We start from the raw sequence: 18,902 nt of genomic DNA, 5'->3' as shown, positions 1-18,902 counted from the left end.
TTGAGCTAAATAGTAGGCTTGTTAAGATAGACGAATAAATGATTATCGGATATATCTACTACAAAACCGTCTGGTTTATTGTCGTCTGTCTTCCTATTATGTAGTTTTGATTCCTTGTCCACAGTTTGTACATCCACCCCGAATTACCAAAAATTCTCTTACTCATGGATGATAAGACATCATGGATCACCACTATAAGTTTTGAAATTTCTATTCGATCTTCTTTTGCGGCGGGTTTCAGACAACTCTCCACCTTTTATAGATTTAAAATTTTTCGCTCGAAAAAATGTAAAGGTAAAGTATCTTTCCAACTCTTTCGAGCGATTATGAAGGACAGCCAGGATTTATTAGTCGTAGTCACATTCCAAAGTTCGGTAAGACATGACGTTTCCCACTCTCAGAATATATCTTTCGTTCCAATCATATTTTGGCGCAGCTAAAAAATTATATTGAACTATATATCGTAATCCAAGTTCCCGCCAAAAATATTCCGGCCCGTCTATAATCACGATCGTCGATATGATCTTCACAGTATCGTTAAGTTAACTCATAGAAAAGTTGAGCTAAAAAATGATGGCATCTAAAGGTCTGGATGCGGTTATATTTTCGACTGTTCGTTTGAGTTACATCGCACTAAACTGACACCTATGATCCTCAGAGTACTGTTACATTAATTCGTAGAAAACGTATAGACAAATATGCGGTCTTTTTAAGTCTCGGATGCCGTTCTATTGTTTTCCTTTCATTCAAATTACATCTCACTAAACGGACGCATGATCATATCCATTCATCATCAGACTCGGCCCTGTCCCATGTCAATGTGAGCCTTGCACGTGGGTTCGTGGCCACGTAACCGGATCATGGGCACGTTGTGTGGTGATGCGGGAGTTTCTCCACGCCGTGCAACACTGGCCGATCATGGTGATAGTTAGTTATTTTTCCTTCCACTGTTGTTTTCCTATTTAAGAGATGTAATAGGTTCCTTTCAAAATAGCTTTTTTCTAAGTTTAAAACGGAGGTCCTCCTTCTTGAGTCACTGGTGTTCAGTGGTGATGTCGCCGACGACGTCCAATTGCGTCGTTTCTCCGGCGAGTTTCTGACAAGTGGTATCAGAGCTTAGGTTGCAGGCCGGGAGTCGATCGCGGCAGGGTACAGCTGCTGGAATCGTGATCGCGCAATCAATACGCACTGATGGCAGGAAGCAAGGACGGCATCGTCCAGAGGGTGATTCGTGAGGTGAGCGCCGGGACCGGGTTCCCAGTGCTCACCAAGACCAACTACTCCGACTGGGCGCTACTCATGAAAATAAAGCTCAAAGCCTGGCTGCTGTGGAGCGCCATTGAGGAAGGGGACGCCGAACCCCATGAAGAAATGCAGGTGCTCGACGTGCTCTGTAGTGCCGTGCCGTCAGAGATGTGGTCGGTAATTGTGGACAAGGATACGGCCAAAGAAGCGTGGGAAGCTATCGCCACCATGTGGATAGGCGATGACCGCGTAAGGAAGACGTCGGCTCAGAACTTGCGTCGGCAGTTTGACTCGGCGACGTTCAAGGAGGGAGAGTTCGTTGAGGACTACGCACTGCGTCTCAACAGCATGGCGTCTACTCTCACCACTCTCGGCGACAAAATTGAAGAGACGCAGGTAGTAGAGAAAATAATTCGCAGTGTCCCCCAACGTTTCAGGCAGAACGTGGTCGCGATCATGACGTTGCTCGATGTATCAACACTCACTATCGCTGACCTGACGGGTCGGCTCAAGGCAGCAGAGGATGCCTTCCAAGAGACACCGTCGGCGATGCACCACGAGGGCATGTTGTACCTGACTAAGGAGTGGGACGCACGGCTGAAGAAGTGCGATGCTGAGAACAAACCTGGTGGCGGAGGAAGCAGCAACGCAGCGCGCCGTGGCAAACGTGGGCATGGACCCGGCCATGGCAGCGAAAAGGGGTCGTCGTCAGGCGGCTCGTCAGGCAACTTAGGCCGGTCCAACAATGAGTGCAGAAAATGCGGGAAGTTGGGCCATTGGGCTCGTGAGTGCCGCTCAAAGTCCAAGAAGGAGCAGGCCCACGTTGTCCAAGAAGAAGAGGGGGCTTCACTATTTTTTGTGGAGTCAACACCAGTCATATCGACTTCGCGGGCACCAACCTCCACTCCACGAAGCTCTACTGCGAGTCCGAAGGCAGAAGAGAAGAGGCCAGACGCGCCGACCCAGATCCAGTTGCGGGAAGAGAAGATGTTCACCCACCTTGGAGACGAGGAACAGCGTGATGAAGAAACGTGGGTGTTGGACACGAATGCCACAAACCACATGTCAGGTTCTCGTATGGCCTTCACCTAGCTGGACGCGGCGGTGCTCGGGTCTGTACGGTTTGGCGACGACTCGTTGGCACAGATCGAAGGTCGAGGTACAGTCATGTTCTAGTGCAAGAATGGCGAGCACTGGTCTTTCAGGGGGGGGGGGGGTGTATTTTATTCCCCGATTGACGACAAACATCACCAGCGTCGGCCAACTCGATGAGGCTGGGTACCGAGTCGACATCGAGAAGGGGGCAATGAAGATCCATGAATCAGGCGGACGGCTACTAGCAAAGGTGATGCGCGGAGAGAACCGGTTGTACATCCTCCACGTCAAACTGATTCGGCCGGTGTGCTTGGCGGCGAAGTTGGACAAGGAAGCCTGGAGATGGCACGCACGCTTTGGCCATGTCAACATGGCCGCACTAAGAAAGATGGCTCGGGAGGAGCTGGTGCGTGGGTTGCCAGAAGTTGGTCGGGTGGATCAGCTGTGTGAGGCGTGTCTCGTCAGCAAACAAAAGCGGTCGTCGTTACCTGAGCAGGGTGAGTACCGGGCGCGGTGCATTCTGGAGCTGGTACACGGCGACCTGTGTGGTCCACTTGCCCTAGAGACGCCAAACGGCAGCAAGTATTTCCTACTACTCGGGGATGATCGAAGCCAGTACATGTGGTTGGCCATGCTGCCATCGAAGGACTGTGCTCCAACAGCCATCAAGGAGATCAAGGCTTGGGCGGAAGGCGAGTCCGGACTGAAGATGGGAGCGCTCCATACCGATCGGGGTGGCGAATTCACCTCACACGAGTTCGCGGAGTACTGCGCGGGAGAAGGTATTCATCGTCAACACACAGCGCCATACAGCCCGCAGCAGAATGGCATCGTCGAGCGTAGAAATGGTACGGTGGTAGCAGCCGCAAGGAGCATGCTCAAGGCAAAGGGGCTGCTGGGCTGGCTGTGGGGTGAGGCAGTGGCAACTGCTGTATACATCCTGAACTGGTGCCTGATGAAGAGCGTGGATGGTATGATGCCGTTCGAGGCATGGCACGGAAAGAAGCCGACGGTGCACCATCTGAGGGTGTTCGGTTGCGTCGCCTATATCCGGAACGCGACGCCACATCTCAAGATGTTGGAGGAGCGCGGACGCAAGATGATCTTCAGCGGCTACGAGCGTGGATCAAAAGCCTATCGTATTTATGATCCCACCACGAAGAGTGTCCATGCGACACGGGACGTGGTCTTCGACGAAAAAGCCCAGTGGAACTGGTGCAGCGGCGCAGAACAAGGCGATGAGGGCAACAGTTTCATGGTGGAGTATACCATCGGGAATTAGATGCCTGCGGAGGATGATGCGCTGGGACCTGAGCAAATGTCTCCACAATCCGGGCACTCTAGAGGGGGAGCAGCACCGATCGGAGATGGAGGAGAGGAGGTGGAGTTCACCACCCCACCTAGTGTCTGCGTCGACAACCTGGATGCTGATCACGGTGATGATGCACCACTCTACTTCTGCAAGATCAACGACATATCGAGTTGGCCTCGCCGCATGGGCTCGCATCACGGGCGTTAATTGCAGAGGAGCTGCACGCTGTAAGTTCTGATGAACCGGTTTCCTTTACTGAAGCAGAGTGCCACCCGAGCTAGAAGAAGGCTATGGAGGAGGAGACGACGTCGATCGAGGAGAACCGCACCTGGTCCCTAGTCGACCTCCCGCACGGTTGTCGAGCGATTGGGTTGAAGTGGGTGTACAAGGTGAAGCGGGATGAAAGCGGAGCCGTAGTGAAGTACAAAGTGCGCCTGGTGGTGAAGGGCTACGCGCAGCGCCAGGGGATTGACTACGACGAGGTGTTTGCACCTGTGGCATGACTCGACACTGTGGCCTTCTCATTGCTCTCGTGGCACACGAGGGGTGGGAGGTGCATCACATGGACGTGAAGTCGGCATTCTTGAATGGAGATCTCCAGGAGGAGGTGTACATGGAGCAGCCCGCCGATTTTATTATCGCCGGCAACGAACACAAGGTGTTCAAGCTAAAGAAGGCGCTCTACGGCTTGCATCAAGCGCCAAGGGCTTGGAACGCGAAGTTGGACAACACGCTAACATCGTTCGGATTCAGGAGGAGTCCCGTGGAGCACGCCATCTACACCAAGTGGAAAGGGAATGCGCAGTTGGTGGTGGGAGTGTATGTCGACGACCTAGTCATCACCGGCGCCAACTGCGAAGACGAAGTTCAAGAAGGAGATGGCTGACACATTCTGGATGAGCGACCTCAGCCTGCTTTGCTACTACCTCGGCATTGAAGTAAAGCAGAGCGCGAGGGGCATCTCGATCAGCCAAAGAGCCTACGTCGCCAAGATTCTGGAGAGGAGCGGCATGACAGGGTGTAATCCTTGTCAAATACCAATGGAAACACGTCTGAAGCTGAGCAAGAGAAGCCAGGAACCGCTGGTTGATGCAACAATGTACAGAAGCATCGTGGGGAGTCTCAGGTATCTGGTCAATACTCGTCCAGATCTTGCTTTCGCTGTTGGATATGTTAGTCGCTTTCTGGAGGAGCCACGAAATGATCACCTGGCCGCTGTGAAGCAAATTCTCTGCTATGTAGTTGGAACCAAGAGCTGGGGTCTCAGGTTCGAAAGAAAGAAGGAGGAGGTCCAGCTGACAGGGTTCAGTGATAGTGACTTCGCTGGTGATGTTGATGCTCGAAAGAGCACAACTCGAGTCATTTTCTTCTTGGCCAGCAGCCCAATTACTTGGCAATTAATGAAGCAGAAAGTGGTGGCTCAATCTAGTTGTGAGGCAGAGTACATTGCGGCTGCCAATGCCGTCTGCCAAGGTTTGTGGCTCGCCCAGATGCTAGCAGAAATGCAGGGTACAACACCAAGCGTACCAACGTTGAGGGTGGACAACACGTTTGCCATTGCACTGAGCAAGAACCCGGTTCTCCGTGGACGCAGCAAACACATTGAAGTAAAGTATCATCTTGTCCGGGAATCAGCAGAGAAGGGACAGATCAGCGTGGAATTCATCACGAGTGAAGAACAATTAAGTGACATTCTGACAAAGCCACTCGGAAAAGGCAAGTTCCATGAGTTTCGTGCCAAGATTGGCCTCCTTGATGTCCAGGGTGAGCACAGCAAAGCTCAGGAGGACATTGTCAATGTGAGCCTTGCATGTGGTTTCGTGGCCATGTAAACGGATTGTGGGCACGTTGTGCGGTGATTCGAGAGTTTCTCCACGCCGCGCAACACTGGCCGATCGTGGTGATAGTTAGTTATTTTTCCTTCCACTGTTGTTTCCTATTTAAGAGATGAAATAGGTTCCTTTCAAAATAGCTTTTTTCTGAGTTTAAAACCGAGGTCCTCCTTCTTTAGTCACTGGTGTTCAGTGGTGATGTCGCCGGCGACCTCCAACCGCGGCGTTTCTCCGGCGAGTTTCTGACATCCCAGACATGCATAAATCTCCACGGACCTCTTCCTCTTCCAGGCATTCGCCCGTATTCTTCTTTTTTCGCCGTGACTTAACAATCAAACACTGGCCTCTGACGTCTCGGACGCGGCTAGCAGGCTACCAATAACGACTCGAGAAGACAAAGCTGGGGAAACCTTCTCAACAAGACTGAAGACACCTAATATGTGCTCCACCTGATATACAGTTCAAGGACGCCGCCTTGCTCTTCTCCTTCCGGTCTCGTATTCATATCTTATCATCTCGATTCCTCAGCGTCCTTTCTCGTCACGGTCAGCGTATCGTCCGGTGGACCCACTTTTTCGGTCATATGACCTCGCTTAATTAGTCTAATTTGTAGTCGTCCTGCGCGTTGCCCGTCATCCGTTAGCTCTTACCCCTTCGAGAGCGACGAAGCGAAACAACAAGCTCCGTAACGGATGACTCAATGCGAACCTCTGAACTTTACTTCATTTTGTAATCAGTACCATCTTCTCCCCCAGACGGATATTACGGCGTCTACTTTTAACCCGGCGATCATCAAATGTACAAAGTAGCCTTGGATATTATCAGCTATTCTCTCTAGAAGACACGGATGTTGACTCCGCGATGCCCTCCGAAGAACACTGTTGACGGTGTTCTTAAATTTGACGTTTTCCTCACTTACTTTCCATCCGATTGAGAAGACGTACCGCTTAAGTCAAATGCCCTTACGGATCTCCCAGACGAAGTCAAAGTTAACGAGAAGCCTTTCCCTTCCCACTATGCCAAAGTAAACATGATGCGCACTGGAAATACTCTGACCTACTTCACGTATTCTCCGCAGCCACTTAATCTCTTATCGCCACGTCCACTAACCATCGCGATTGATTGCCGTCGTTGGTCGCACGGGTATAGAAGCCGTGAGTGTTTTATAGGTGCCGTATTTTCCCCTTTTTTTTATTTCAGTGCCGATTCCTTCTAAGGATGCCATCTTTTTCCCCGCAAGAAGAATTGTAACAGCAGCTAGCTTCACCAGGTCGTCGTAAAAATGTCCGAAGTAACGTCAGGGCTTAAGATTCCTTTAGTCGAGAAAGCGCGCAGTGGGATTGCGCAAAGTCCTCTTTAGAATACCAATCACTGGGCGACGGAATTCCACTTTTTCGTCTCATACTTTTCCTTCCGACTCGCAAGGTTAGCATGAGGTTATCAAAGAGCAACCACCAATGAAGTAAGCATGTTGGAAGTAACGTCGGTTTTCCAACGTTCATTCTCCACAGTCTCACGTTCGCGATCTCTGCGATGCCCTCGCGAGGACACCGTCGAAGATGTTATTAAATTTGGCCCTTTCGTCTCATAACTGTCCGTCCGATCCGCAAGGCTAGCGTGTCATTAAAGCTTAGACGGAGCCTATAAGTCATAGCTTAGACGGAGAAGCTTTACCATTTCTACTCGGGTAAATGACGAATTAGTCGCCAATCTCCGGCAATACCGCCGCTCAGAGACCTTCAAAATCTTAGCACTCACCCCGTGAAGAGAAAACATCGGGTGGCCTGATATCGTCGTACGCTGAAATAAAGTCAGACATCCTTTGCGATATCGCCTGATTCAAGTATACGGAACCGCAGAAATATTTATCTGTCGAAATTCTGAAACCAGAAGAACAATATAGGGTCCAGCATGTTGCCTTGCCCGTGTGAAACGTCCGACCCTCGCGGATTCCTCTCCCTCGGGACGACTGGTCCGAAAAACTCGAGACGTCATTATTCCACGGCGACAATGATTATTCCGCGGCGACAATGATTTACGTATCTCAAAACACTATTATTCCGCGGCGACAATAATGCGCCTAACTGTTACCCGTATGAAATAACATCAATTCAGACATTCAGGATGAATCCCATCAATTCAGACATTCTTGTACACAAATCTATACAGGCGGGGGTTAAGATCGCGCCTTTTAATTCTCGTCCGAACGCTTTTAATGCGCAAAGTCAACAACTAAACTCCCCTCCGGAGCCTATAAGTACCCGGCACCGCCCTCCGGCTTTAACACGAGCCCTTCAGATGGTCGCCATGTCATCCAAGATGACAGCGGCCAGAACAATGGCTCTGCTCTTCAGCCTTATGCTCGCAGGCTTCGCGTCATCTCAGCCGGCCCTCTCTCCAGACCCCTCCAGTGCTCCACCTTCGCCGCCGCCCATCGAACCTCCAACACCATTCCCCGTAGCTCCGGCATCGCCTCCCGTGGAAGCTCCTGTTGCACTACCAGTCGTTCCTCCGGCCACGCCACCGGTTGAGCCTCCACCCGTCGCCCCTCTTGTCCCCTCCGCCTCGCCTCCAGTGGTACCTCCAGCCTCACCTCCATCTACTGCCCCCGTCTCTTCCCCAACTACGCCCCCAGTGCTACCCCCAATCGCACCCTCTTTGCCACCGGCCGCTCCCCCCACAACACCTCCTGCAAATCCTCCATCCTCACCGCCAACTTCGAGCCCAAGTCTTCCGCCCGTGGCGCCTCCGACAGTGCCTCCATCCTTGCCTCCGTCCGTACCCCCAGTTGTTCCCCCGGTCACATCTCCGGCCGTAGCTCCATCTCTGCCACCAACGGTCCCCCCGGCTATCACACCTTCAGCACCCCCGCTTGCGCCTCCAACTTCTTCGCCATCTACTCCTCCCCTCTCTCCTCCGACATCATCCCCGGCAGTGCCTCCTACCCTCCCTCCGTCACCACCAACCGCGAGCCCAATTGTTCCCCCTGCGGCACCTCCGGTTCTTCCTCCGTCGCTGCCTCCGTCCGTCTCCCCTGTTCTTCCCCCGATCGCACCTCCTGCCCTACCTCCATCTCTGCCCCCGACAGTTCCTCCGTCCGTCGCACCGTCGACGCCCCCGCTTTTGCCTCCAACTTCACCCCCAGCTACACCTCCCGCATCTCCTCCGACAACGCCCCCTCTGACACCTCCTACTCCCCCTCCATCGTCGCCCCCGACTGTAAGCCCCACGCTTCCTCCTGTGGTCCCTCCGTCATCGCCTCCGTCTGTCCCCCCAGCTATTTCCCCGGTCACGCCTCCGTCCGCGCCTCCATCTCCGCCACCGGCTGTTCCTCCCTCCCCACCTCCTCCGGCTATAACACCTTCATCACCCCCTCTTGTGCCTCCAACTTCGCCCCCCTCTACTCCTCCCCTGCCTCCTCCGACACCACCCCCTACAGTACCTTTGGCTCCCCCTCCTCCAACTCCGCTATCACCTCCGCCGCCGTCCCCACCGCCGCCAACTCCTCGTCCGCCTGTGTTCTGCCTATTTGACGCCATCAAGCTGCGCGTCTGCGTCAACGTACTCAGCCTTCCGCAACGACGCCCTCGTGTGCCCATATCAAGGGTTCCTTGTTGTGACTTGATCGAGAGACTCTCCAACCAGCAGGCCGCCAGCTGTCTCTGCTTCGTTGCAAGGAACAGACTCTTTGGCATAAGACTCAGTGTCCCTGGGGATGTGGCCACTCTGTTGGCTTTCTGCGGCCGCCCCGTGCCCGCAGGACTTTCCTGCCCATAGATTATCTATCCATAGTCTCTCACAACTATGTTCCCCCGCGCGTATTGTCATTAGGTAGCTCCACCTGATATCATCTTGCACCCTCCAAATTATCATGTCTTCTCTGTGCCCAGCTTTTAAACGGCCCAGGGTCTACCTTGTTTTGTTCTCCGATGTTTCATTTATCGCAAAATACTCCCTCCCCGAATATGATGTCATCGCATTCTATGATTGAAATTTGACATCTCATCGTCCTTTGGTTGCACATAGTTTAGAAAGCTGGGAGCGAGGCTTGCAAGGTTTACTCTAATGGTTGCCGTCCTAATTTGTCTCTTTCTTGACTACAAAACCTGGGACATTGGTTAATTGTAACTATGCGTCAGTCTGGTGTATCTCACCAGAAGGCTCAACGACATAACAATCACCCACTCATTCGCACACAACATATGTCTTTAAGGCGATTATGATATACACATCTTCTTGGCGTGAGATGAATAACCATGGCTGAAATTGATGGAGTTATATCAGGGCCCCCCTCCCGCCCCCCCCCCCCCGGGCAGTCTCACATTGGATGGCCCGTTTAGTATTCATTCAAATAAATCATATATATGCAATGCATGTGTGATGTTTATACAACAACTCCAGGGATATGCGTTATGGTGAATTAGCTATGACTAATTCACACTGCAGTGGTTACGTGTAGGGAACTGCGTTTTTTTTATACTGATGTACACTCAAGGATTTTAATGAATTCATCTCTACCAACTATCAACGAGGTTGATTACTTATGTCACGGGTCTGTAAGTGATTATTAGACTTTGAGATACCATCGGCATCGTTTAGCTTTGTGCGTTTCCATTCCAAAGACTCTAAGCTCAACAAGGATAGAGGATATCATTCTATGCAATGTGATTGAAGCATCTTATATATCAGTTAGTTTTCAACAAGTATAGAGGATTTCACTTTCAATATTTATTCAGATCGGATTCAATTCATTCTGTTGATTTGCAAGTAAAACTCCGATAATTGATCGTGGCCACAAGATGAAACAAAATGTATACACCTGCTTCTGATCGTACAATATCCGCAGTAGAGAAAGAGGAAGACTTAAGGGACAGAAAGATGGAAAACTGAATTAAAAGTGAAACAAAATGAAATTCGAATGTACCCACCTCGTTCAGGTTAAATAATAGAAAGATTGTGCATGGAAACAGAAAGATACACATTTTATAGTGATTGACTTGTTTTCTGTTATGTGATGGTCGATAGAGCTTCATAACGGCATGATGAAGCAAATTAAGTTGTGCAATTTAGTTGTCATCGTCGTCTCATTACTGCAATAAAATAATATCTAATATTTATTTAACTCACTTGCGAGGTCTAGGGGTGAGTCAGGCCATCCCCACACGGACTGGTATATAGCTATATATGTAATTTATGAGTTAAGAGAGAAAAAAAAAACGAAGGAGAATGGGATGACTGGATGGTAAGGCCAAAGATACGAGATATTTATTATGGTAACCTAGACTAAATAAGACAGTAATAGTTAGGGTTTTAAGGATATGACAGTAATAACAGTGAGAGTAATCCCCTCCAGATAGAGTATTAATATAACATAGTAATGTGAGAGAATATGCGGGATAAAGGCGCAAGAGACAATAACGACGATACTATTTTATGGGGGAAATGTCTGTTAGGACTATTTTTAAGACAGAGGCGGATGATAGGTGTTGAGAGAACGACCAGTTAACATTTTTATGAGAAACAGGAATATTTAGATGGATACTTATAAAAGATGTTTTCATTCCTTAAGAATATATGAAATATGTAAAATAGTTAGTGAAATAGTAAGATCGTATTTAATTCATCATTATTGGAACTAATTATAGAAGAAGGGTAGAATAGTTGAAGAGAGAGGGAATATGGATATATGTATATTTTTATGCAGTAATCTAGGGGATTTATTACATATGAAATTGAGGAGAAAATTGCAAAGAAATCTCACAACTACATACTAAATACCTCAATGACATATTTGACGAAATACCTCAAAAACTTATAGTACAAAATTGATTCCACCTGCCAAGCCGAGTGATTGCAATCCAATGTTAAATTGAGCCTAGAATCCAGAAAGAGGTTTTCATTAACTCACGAGGTATCCCTGATCATAGAAAAGGAAAGGGCCCCGATTTTATTCCTCAACTTCTGTGTACTTCCCCAACTCTCCTTTTTTGTATTGGCATGGCTTTGAAGTTTTGGGAGACCTTTTTTCTGTGTACTTCCTCAGCTCTTAAAGCGGCCAGAAAACTGTCAGAACTGTCCTAAATTTCTCAAAGCTTCAACAAAGGTCTACCACAGTCCTCAGTTCCTTCCACAAAAGATGCCTCGACTAAATGCCAAATGCCAAAGGTTTGAAAATACTCCTCTACATGTCATTGAGCCTGTGAATTTCTTATGGGACCCTCCCTCAGCACTACATAGTCAGATCATCATGACCTGATAGATCATATTTTGGAGTACTAATGATGAAGTAATCACTAATTATAGTCGTTTAGGTAATCTCAATTTCAAAAACTATATTTATAAACCTTACTAGCCTAAGGAGAGTAAGGGTCGATCCTCAGAGAGCAAAGTAATCATTAGTTAATATTCAGTTTAAAATATTTTTTGGTAGATTTGTATAAGTTTGTTTTATTTTTTGGTAGATTTATAATTTATTATCTATAAAGCAAAGTAAAAATATTTACTACAATTATAATTAAGAAAATTAATCCTACAAGGAAATATTAGACAGAGTATGGTTTTGGAGAATTTTGAAGATTTTTACGGAATTATATTAGATTTAAAATAAAATTAAATTAAATTAAATAAACTAAAATAAATTAACCCTCTGGATGTTGGAGGCGTTGGAACCGTCTTGATGTTGGTTAGCTGCTCCAAGACTAACCTTCAGACCGAGGTGAATAGATAGGGATGAAGGGGAAGAAATAGTGATCGAACCTCTTTTTTGCACCGGTCAAGGCCCAAGGTGATCAAGACTCTTCCACTTCTCTAGCAGCGCTTGCTCTGGAATGCCCCTGCTCTACCCAACTCTCACTAAAGGTAAGAGGACTCAATAACAAATGCACACAGACCACTAAAGCATGGATTTATATTGAAACAAGAGTGAGAACTACATTGGATTGTGAGGGTGATGACAGACGTCATCGAGGACGTCGTCCAATCGAGTATCGAGACTACGCTTAGATACTGAGATGATGTTGGACGTCATCAGTGATGTCTTTCAATGGATAATTCCCTAACGGGATGTAACTTTCTGATGCATTGAATCCTAGGCTGTTGTACATGGAGGCCCTAACTCGTGGGGTTTCACCGAGCTTCCAGCTCTAGGGTGGTGACATGTGATAGTGACGGTGACGGTGACCATATGACCCTCGCTGAGGCGACGGCGGAAACTACGGCGTCTATTGGAATAATTCCGTTGGCACTCCCACACAATTGACCGGCTCAACCCATTCCTCGGAATTTACTCGTGACGTAGTTTTGTAGATATAAGCTCTCACCTATTCCATCCTGAGCACAGGGGAGTGCAGCCGAAAATATACTTTAGGACGTAATATAATTGACGAGCAAGGGGAATGACGTACCTCGTCGGTGGTGGCCTTCGTCGTCGTCGTCTTCGTCAGTGCACGGAGCAGTGGGGTGGTGACATCGCAGTGACGGGTACTTTGTAGCTCGACAGGCAGCAATGGTGCGGCGTCGGAGCGAGGTGCATGAGATGGTTGATGGACGAGTTGGATGGATGAGCAACAGCCAACGGCACGGGCAGATGATCATGGCTCGGCGGAGTGGGGTCACCACGTACGATGTAGTGTGACCGGCATGATGGCTCGGCTCTAACACCGCAGGACAAGGTGGTATCTGCACGTAGATACGGTGTCCCAAGAGATGGGTGCACGGTGTGCGCAGCGCTAGCGGCAATGTGTACGTGTGGCGATAATGACAGCTTGGGCTTGGCGTCAGCCGTGTGGTACACAAGCAGTGGTTATAGTAGAGGGAGCCAACAGCAACACGGTAGAATAGCTGGTCATCGGCGCAGCTGCGAGGCCGGGTAGATGCGCCACTAGGGCTAGGCTGCGGATATTGTAGTAGTCAGCGCGGCTTGGTGGTGCCACTATAGGACTGGGTCGAGCCGCGGCCATCAAAAGCCTGATGTTATAATTGGATCAACGTCACAATTGGAAGTCATGCAGTGCGCGCAGTCAAAGAAGTTGCGCGAACAGACGGTCCATCATGCGAACGGGTCAACACCCATCAAGTGTTGTCGTAGGTGCTATCTTCAAGAGCAGGTCGACCTTCGGGACTGCATACGGTACAAAGGATTCCCGGGTGGTGCACAGACTTGTCGGGCACGCGCAGCCCCGAATGATGTTACAGCTTGGGAAATCAAAACGGTCGGATACGCAGACCTGCTTTACCCGTAGTATTCGAACCCAGGTGTTTCACCTTCGCCTTGGCACGCCAGTCGGGCTGGACGCGAGCCGGCGTACTGTCGTCGATAATGATGGCGGCTCCGATGAGGTCTTTGGTGGAGTAAGCTAGCACGCTCCCCTGCTTACTCCACCGTTTTGATTTTCCAAGGCCTTGAATAGTACAGATCATTTCTGCAGCCTCAATCCTGGTGAAGTGGTTTCCTCCAATCAATTTTATATCCTCTGATTTCTCCTCATTATGTTGGCTTGCCCTTTTTCAAAGATTTGGCCTTAATGAGATTAAAGGCTCATTAAAGTGATGGGGGACCATCCAGGTGACACCGGGACGGGACGAGTCCAACCACACCGGGCTGTTCATGCTGATGCTCACCATCTGGGGTTTAAATACTCCGCGTAAGTATCTTCCCATTTTCACATTTTATTTTGTCTCGTGTGATTGTAATTTTTGTTCATGGATCTTACGCACTGGGCCGGTGTTTGGGCCTCGTCCAGGTTGTTTTCCTTTTCTCTTGTAACCGTTGAATAGAGGTTGAACCATGTCTCATGACGATTCGACCCTTACCTGACGTCACTTGGCACCTATCCTCACTATATAAGGGGATAGCATGCCCAAGTGGAAGAAGGCTTTTTGTTGAATTGAAAATTGTGTGTTCTTTCCTACCTTAGTGCTTAGAGAGATAGAGATAGATAGGAATTAGAGAGTAGAGGGAGCGTGGGTGTTCCTGTCCCACGTCGAGACCACTCCGTGGGTTACCGTCTCACGACCTCACGTCGAGACTACTCCGTGAGTCATCAACTTCCGTCCTCGTCGAGACCACTCCGAGTCCGAGATTAAAGATTCAAGATCGGCATCTCTTGGAGACATCAACGCTTCCTCGTCGAGATCACTCTGAGGTCGTCCTTGAAGATTCAAGATTTGCCATTGTTGGGGGTTGCCGTCGCCAGCATTTCCTCGTCGAGACTACTCTGGGGACGTGTCATCGTCATCACCGCCAACGAACCTCCGTTCTTGCCTCAAGAACGTCCAGGAATCAAGAAATGTCAAACTCTTTCTTGGGATTCTTGGAGGATCAAGATCAAGAACCATCTCTCAACTACCGTCCGCCGGCATACCGGCCATCCGCTGCATGCCCCGGTCACCATCGCGCCATCGACTTTCCGACCATCCGCCCCAGCTGCACGGTCACCCGCACGCTCCGCTCCGCAACTGCGCGCCGTCGCCCCATTCCCGTGCATGCGCTCTCCGCTCTGCTCCCGTGCCCCGGCGACCAACCCACGCGCCCCACTCCGCTGCCGTGCAGAGGCGCCTGCCTGTGCGCCCAGCTGCGCTGTTGCGCGCAGGCACCCAGCCCCCGCGCCCCCGCTCCGCTTCCGTGCGCAGGTGCCCAGCCCGCGCACCCTGCTCCGCTGCTGCGCGCAATTGCCCTGACCGCGTGCTCCGCCCGCCGCAGCACGCAGGTGATTCCGCCCGCGTCGCGCGCCGCACGGTTGACGTGCGCAAGTGGCCATCCCACGTCTGCCCTCCTCGCATAGCGCATTCTGTCGTGCATCCGTACATCGGCGCCTGCGCGTTAGTGGTTTCGCGCACCCAGGCCCCCGGGCGTGCGCGCCTGGTGAGCCCCTACGCCGGCCCTCTCTCGTGCCCGCGGCCTCTGCCGCCAGCGCACCTAGTCTGCATGCACCGCCAACCCGACACTGATCCGGCACTTGGACCATCCGTCTCTTGCCCCGCACCTCTTCTCATTGGCACCACGTCGGGTCACCGTCCTCACGCTAGTCGCCTTCATCGAGTCCCCTTTGTCGGCCTGACTTCTAATCGAACTACGCTCCCGTGGACTATCGTCAACAAGGTACCTGCTCGTCTCTCCTCCATTAATTCCCAGTATTATTACTTATTCCAGTGCCGTCTTCCACTATCGAATCCTCTGCCTTAGATTACAACGATGATTGCTATAGGTTAACCACCTGTCGAGAGATAGGATTTCTTTGCGGCAAACGATTATTTGTTGATCCTTAGGCTTGGGACAACTCCGGGCCGTCAAACGCCCCTTACTCGTAGACGTCTTAGTTGGTCTCAAAGGGTTATTGGGAGTTTAATCTGATCAATATCTTTCTTAGTGGACGTCATCAATCGTCTACCCTCATTCGTAATCGTCTCTTATTGCTCAATTGGGTTTTTCTCACGACATTCATTTCTTCTAAAAAAAAAGGATTTATTGAACTCAACCCTCATCTTGTTGTGACGTAATACGAGCTGTCCGATCCCGGCACTCATCATATTACATCATAAAAGATCATTAAAGTCATGCAAGATGTAACTCTGGGCCACTCCTGGAGCTGTGAAAGTGGTTGGGCCTTCTTGATGGTTCTCTATCACAGCTACAAGACAGAGACGAGTCCTAGCCTGGATCAACCTATTTGGTAATTTTCCCTTCATTGTATTTGAATTTTTTGTGCATTTTGAATGAAATTAGTTCAATTTCTTGATTGTTGTTCTTGATTCTGGTCTGAACCTCTAAATCACTTGGCTTGAGTGGCATGTACAAGCCCTGATTAGGATTGAGAAGAGAAATTAAGAGATTTAACTAGGTATTCAAGTGCATTTCAAAGGAAAACTCTAAAAAACTTAAATTCTAAGGTATTAAAATTTCTTTTTTTATTTATTATCTAATAGTGTAGTTAGTCCTGAATTATCAAACCTACAACAACCAACCAAATCAAAATTTTCTTCTTAATCCCTCTAATTGAATTCCTTGATCGTTTCATTTGGATCAATTAATTCAACTTAGTGCTCCCTTATTTCTACTTTTCTCATCTCTTCTACCTCCCTCTCTAAATTCCTTATCTAATTAGGTTGATTTGATCTTCATTGAAGTTCAAATTAATCCTAATTATTGAAAAATCATCAAATTGAACTCTTTACTCGCCTCCCTTGGACGATACCTCTACTCATCATTGTGCATCTTAAGCAAGGTTTTATAAATTTTATTTTATAAGCAAAAATTGACAACGACAAGAGTTTAAAATTGCATAAAATTTACCCCTATTTTTGGCTTATCACTATGAATGGTATCAATTTTAGCTTATACAATAAAATTTATAAAAACTCTACTTAAGATGTGTAGTGATAAGTACGAGTGTCGTCCAAGGGAAGCTAGTAAGGAATCCAATTGATGTTCTTCTTGAATGATTTGAACCTAATTGGGGTTAATTTAATCTTCAATAGAGATTGAATCACCCTAATTAGATGAGAAATTTGGAAAGGGGGGTAGAAGAGATGAGAGGAGTAGATGAAATAAGGGGCTCTAAGTTGAATTAATTGATCCAATTGAAAGGATCAAAGAATTCAATTAGAGAGATTAAGAAGAAAATTTAGAAGTGTTTTGGTTGGTTCTTTAGGTTTGACAATTTAGTAATAACTACTTTATTGGATAATGAAATGGAAAATTTAATATCCTAGAATGTTAACCCTTTTTATAAGTTTTTTTTTATAGTTTTCTTTTATATGCACTTGGAATAACTAGGAAATATCTCAATTTCTCCTCTAAATCCTAGTCAGGGCTTGTACATTCCACTCAAGCCAAGCGATTTAGAAGTTCAGACAAGGATCAAGAAGAAAGATTAAGAAATTCAACTAACAACATCCAAAATACACCAAAATTTCAAATACAAAGAAGGAAAAAGTACCAAATAGGTTGATCCAAGCTGGATCTCCTCTATGTCTTGCAGCTGTGATAGAGCACCATCAAGAATGAGCTCCGCCTCTCTAAATTCAGCTTTTATACTTAGGTTACATGGTCAAAATCACCATTTTACCGCCGTTTAGTAATTAATTTTTATCTATCAATGTTGTCTTGATCTGAATGATCCAACTACATAGATAGAAAGAGGGGATCAAGACGAGCAAATCCATAAAAAATCATCTCAATCGGACTTCAGGATCAAAAGTTATTAATAACTGAATTTTAAACCAATTTAAGCCATTGTATTTAAATTCATTTATTTATTCATTTCTTTGTTAACACGCCATGACGTGTCGTCCTCTCATTGGCGGGCGCATTTTGAATTCTCCTTTTTGTGGAAAAGTCCTTTAGAAAGCTTGGAATTGCTGCTGAACGCCGCCCAAAAATAATTGTGTATATGCCCCTTGTGCATTCTCTCTCCTTTGATTTATCATAAAAACCATTAAAAAATAGTAAATAAATGCAATAAAACCCTGTAACTGTTTAAATAATAGATTTACGCCTGCATACACGACCGAGAGCTGTTTTGAGGGCATAATTGCAACTGAAATTTACGAAAAGCCCTAGAAGAGTAGAAATTGCTTTAAAACTCATTTTCTCATTCTAAATATATCCTTTTCCTCTTTAAAAATTCATTTCTCACTTAAATAAATCTCAAAAAATCCAGTTCAATCCTAAATAAATTCTAGAAAATTCCATTAAATTCTAGAAATTTCAGTATTTCATCCCCATAATTAAGCTCAAAATCAAATTTTAAATCTGCCATTTTCATTTAAAAATAATTATTTCAAGCTCAAATAAAACTCAGAAATTCATAAAATTAACAGAAAATTAGGGAAAAATCAGAAGTCACTTGGAAACATTAAATTTATGTAAATATATGATAACAACCCCATTTTAAGCTCTTTAAATGTATAAATTTGTGTTAATAGCATGAAATAAAGACCGAATTTAGGGTGTTATCAACTCTAGAAGGACGCATTGAAATATCCAAATAGAAAAGTGCTATCTAGTATCGCTCATATGATGTGTATGGTTGATCACGTACCCATTACTACAGAGTCACTAAGGTTAGATAGAGGCTGTTCTTTTGCAGAAAGAGCTTACTGTATTAACCTGTATGAATCACAAGGATGTACATAAACTATTAATTACAACTCTATCTTCATAGAATTCCAAAGGACACGCCTGATCTATCCAGATAAATAACTGAGTCTATCATGTCCTTTATTCCCTTCTCTAGATGCCATATCCTTTATTACCGAGCGAACAAAACTCAAGAAACCTTATTAAGCCCCCCCCCCTTTGTTCGTACCTTAGCCACTTAAACCAACAGGTATTTTCTTTAGGGTTTGACTCAAATATGATATTTATGCCATCGCGGTTTTTATCATGATCCTTGCAGCAACCTAGACACTGGTTTCAT

At 47.4% G+C, this 18,902-nt stretch overlaps 2 protein-coding genes across 2 annotated transcripts; both read left to right on the top strand.

Annotated features, from left to right (window-relative positions):
* The first annotated feature begins 1,191 nt into the window (after positions 1-1,191).
* LOC144701442 (uncharacterized) lies at positions 1,192-2,337 on the top strand. The gene has a single exon (XM_078573250.1). It carries the CDS (start codon positions 1,192-1,194, stop codon positions 2,335-2,337), a length of 1,146 nt encoding a protein of 381 aa, XP_078429376.1.
* Positions 2,338-7,758: 5,421 nt separating this feature from the next.
* On the top strand, positions 7,759-9,448 carry LOC144701267 (uncharacterized). Its single transcript, XM_078573033.1, has one exon. It carries the CDS (start codon positions 7,783-7,785, stop codon positions 9,259-9,261), a length of 1,479 nt encoding a protein of 492 aa, XP_078429159.1. The 5' UTR covers positions 7,759-7,782; the 3' UTR covers positions 9,262-9,448.
* The last annotated feature ends 9,454 nt before the right edge of the window (positions 9,449-18,902 follow it).

Source organism: Wolffia australiana, chromosome 3 (genome assembly GCF_029677425.1).
Source record: "Wolffia australiana isolate 7733 chromosome 3, ASM2967742v1".
NCBI classification, from domain to species: Eukaryota; Viridiplantae; Streptophyta; class Magnoliopsida; order Alismatales; family Araceae; genus Wolffia; species Wolffia australiana.
Note: the sequence above shows the minus strand (reverse complement) of the source record. Positions and strands in the feature narration are given on the sequence as shown.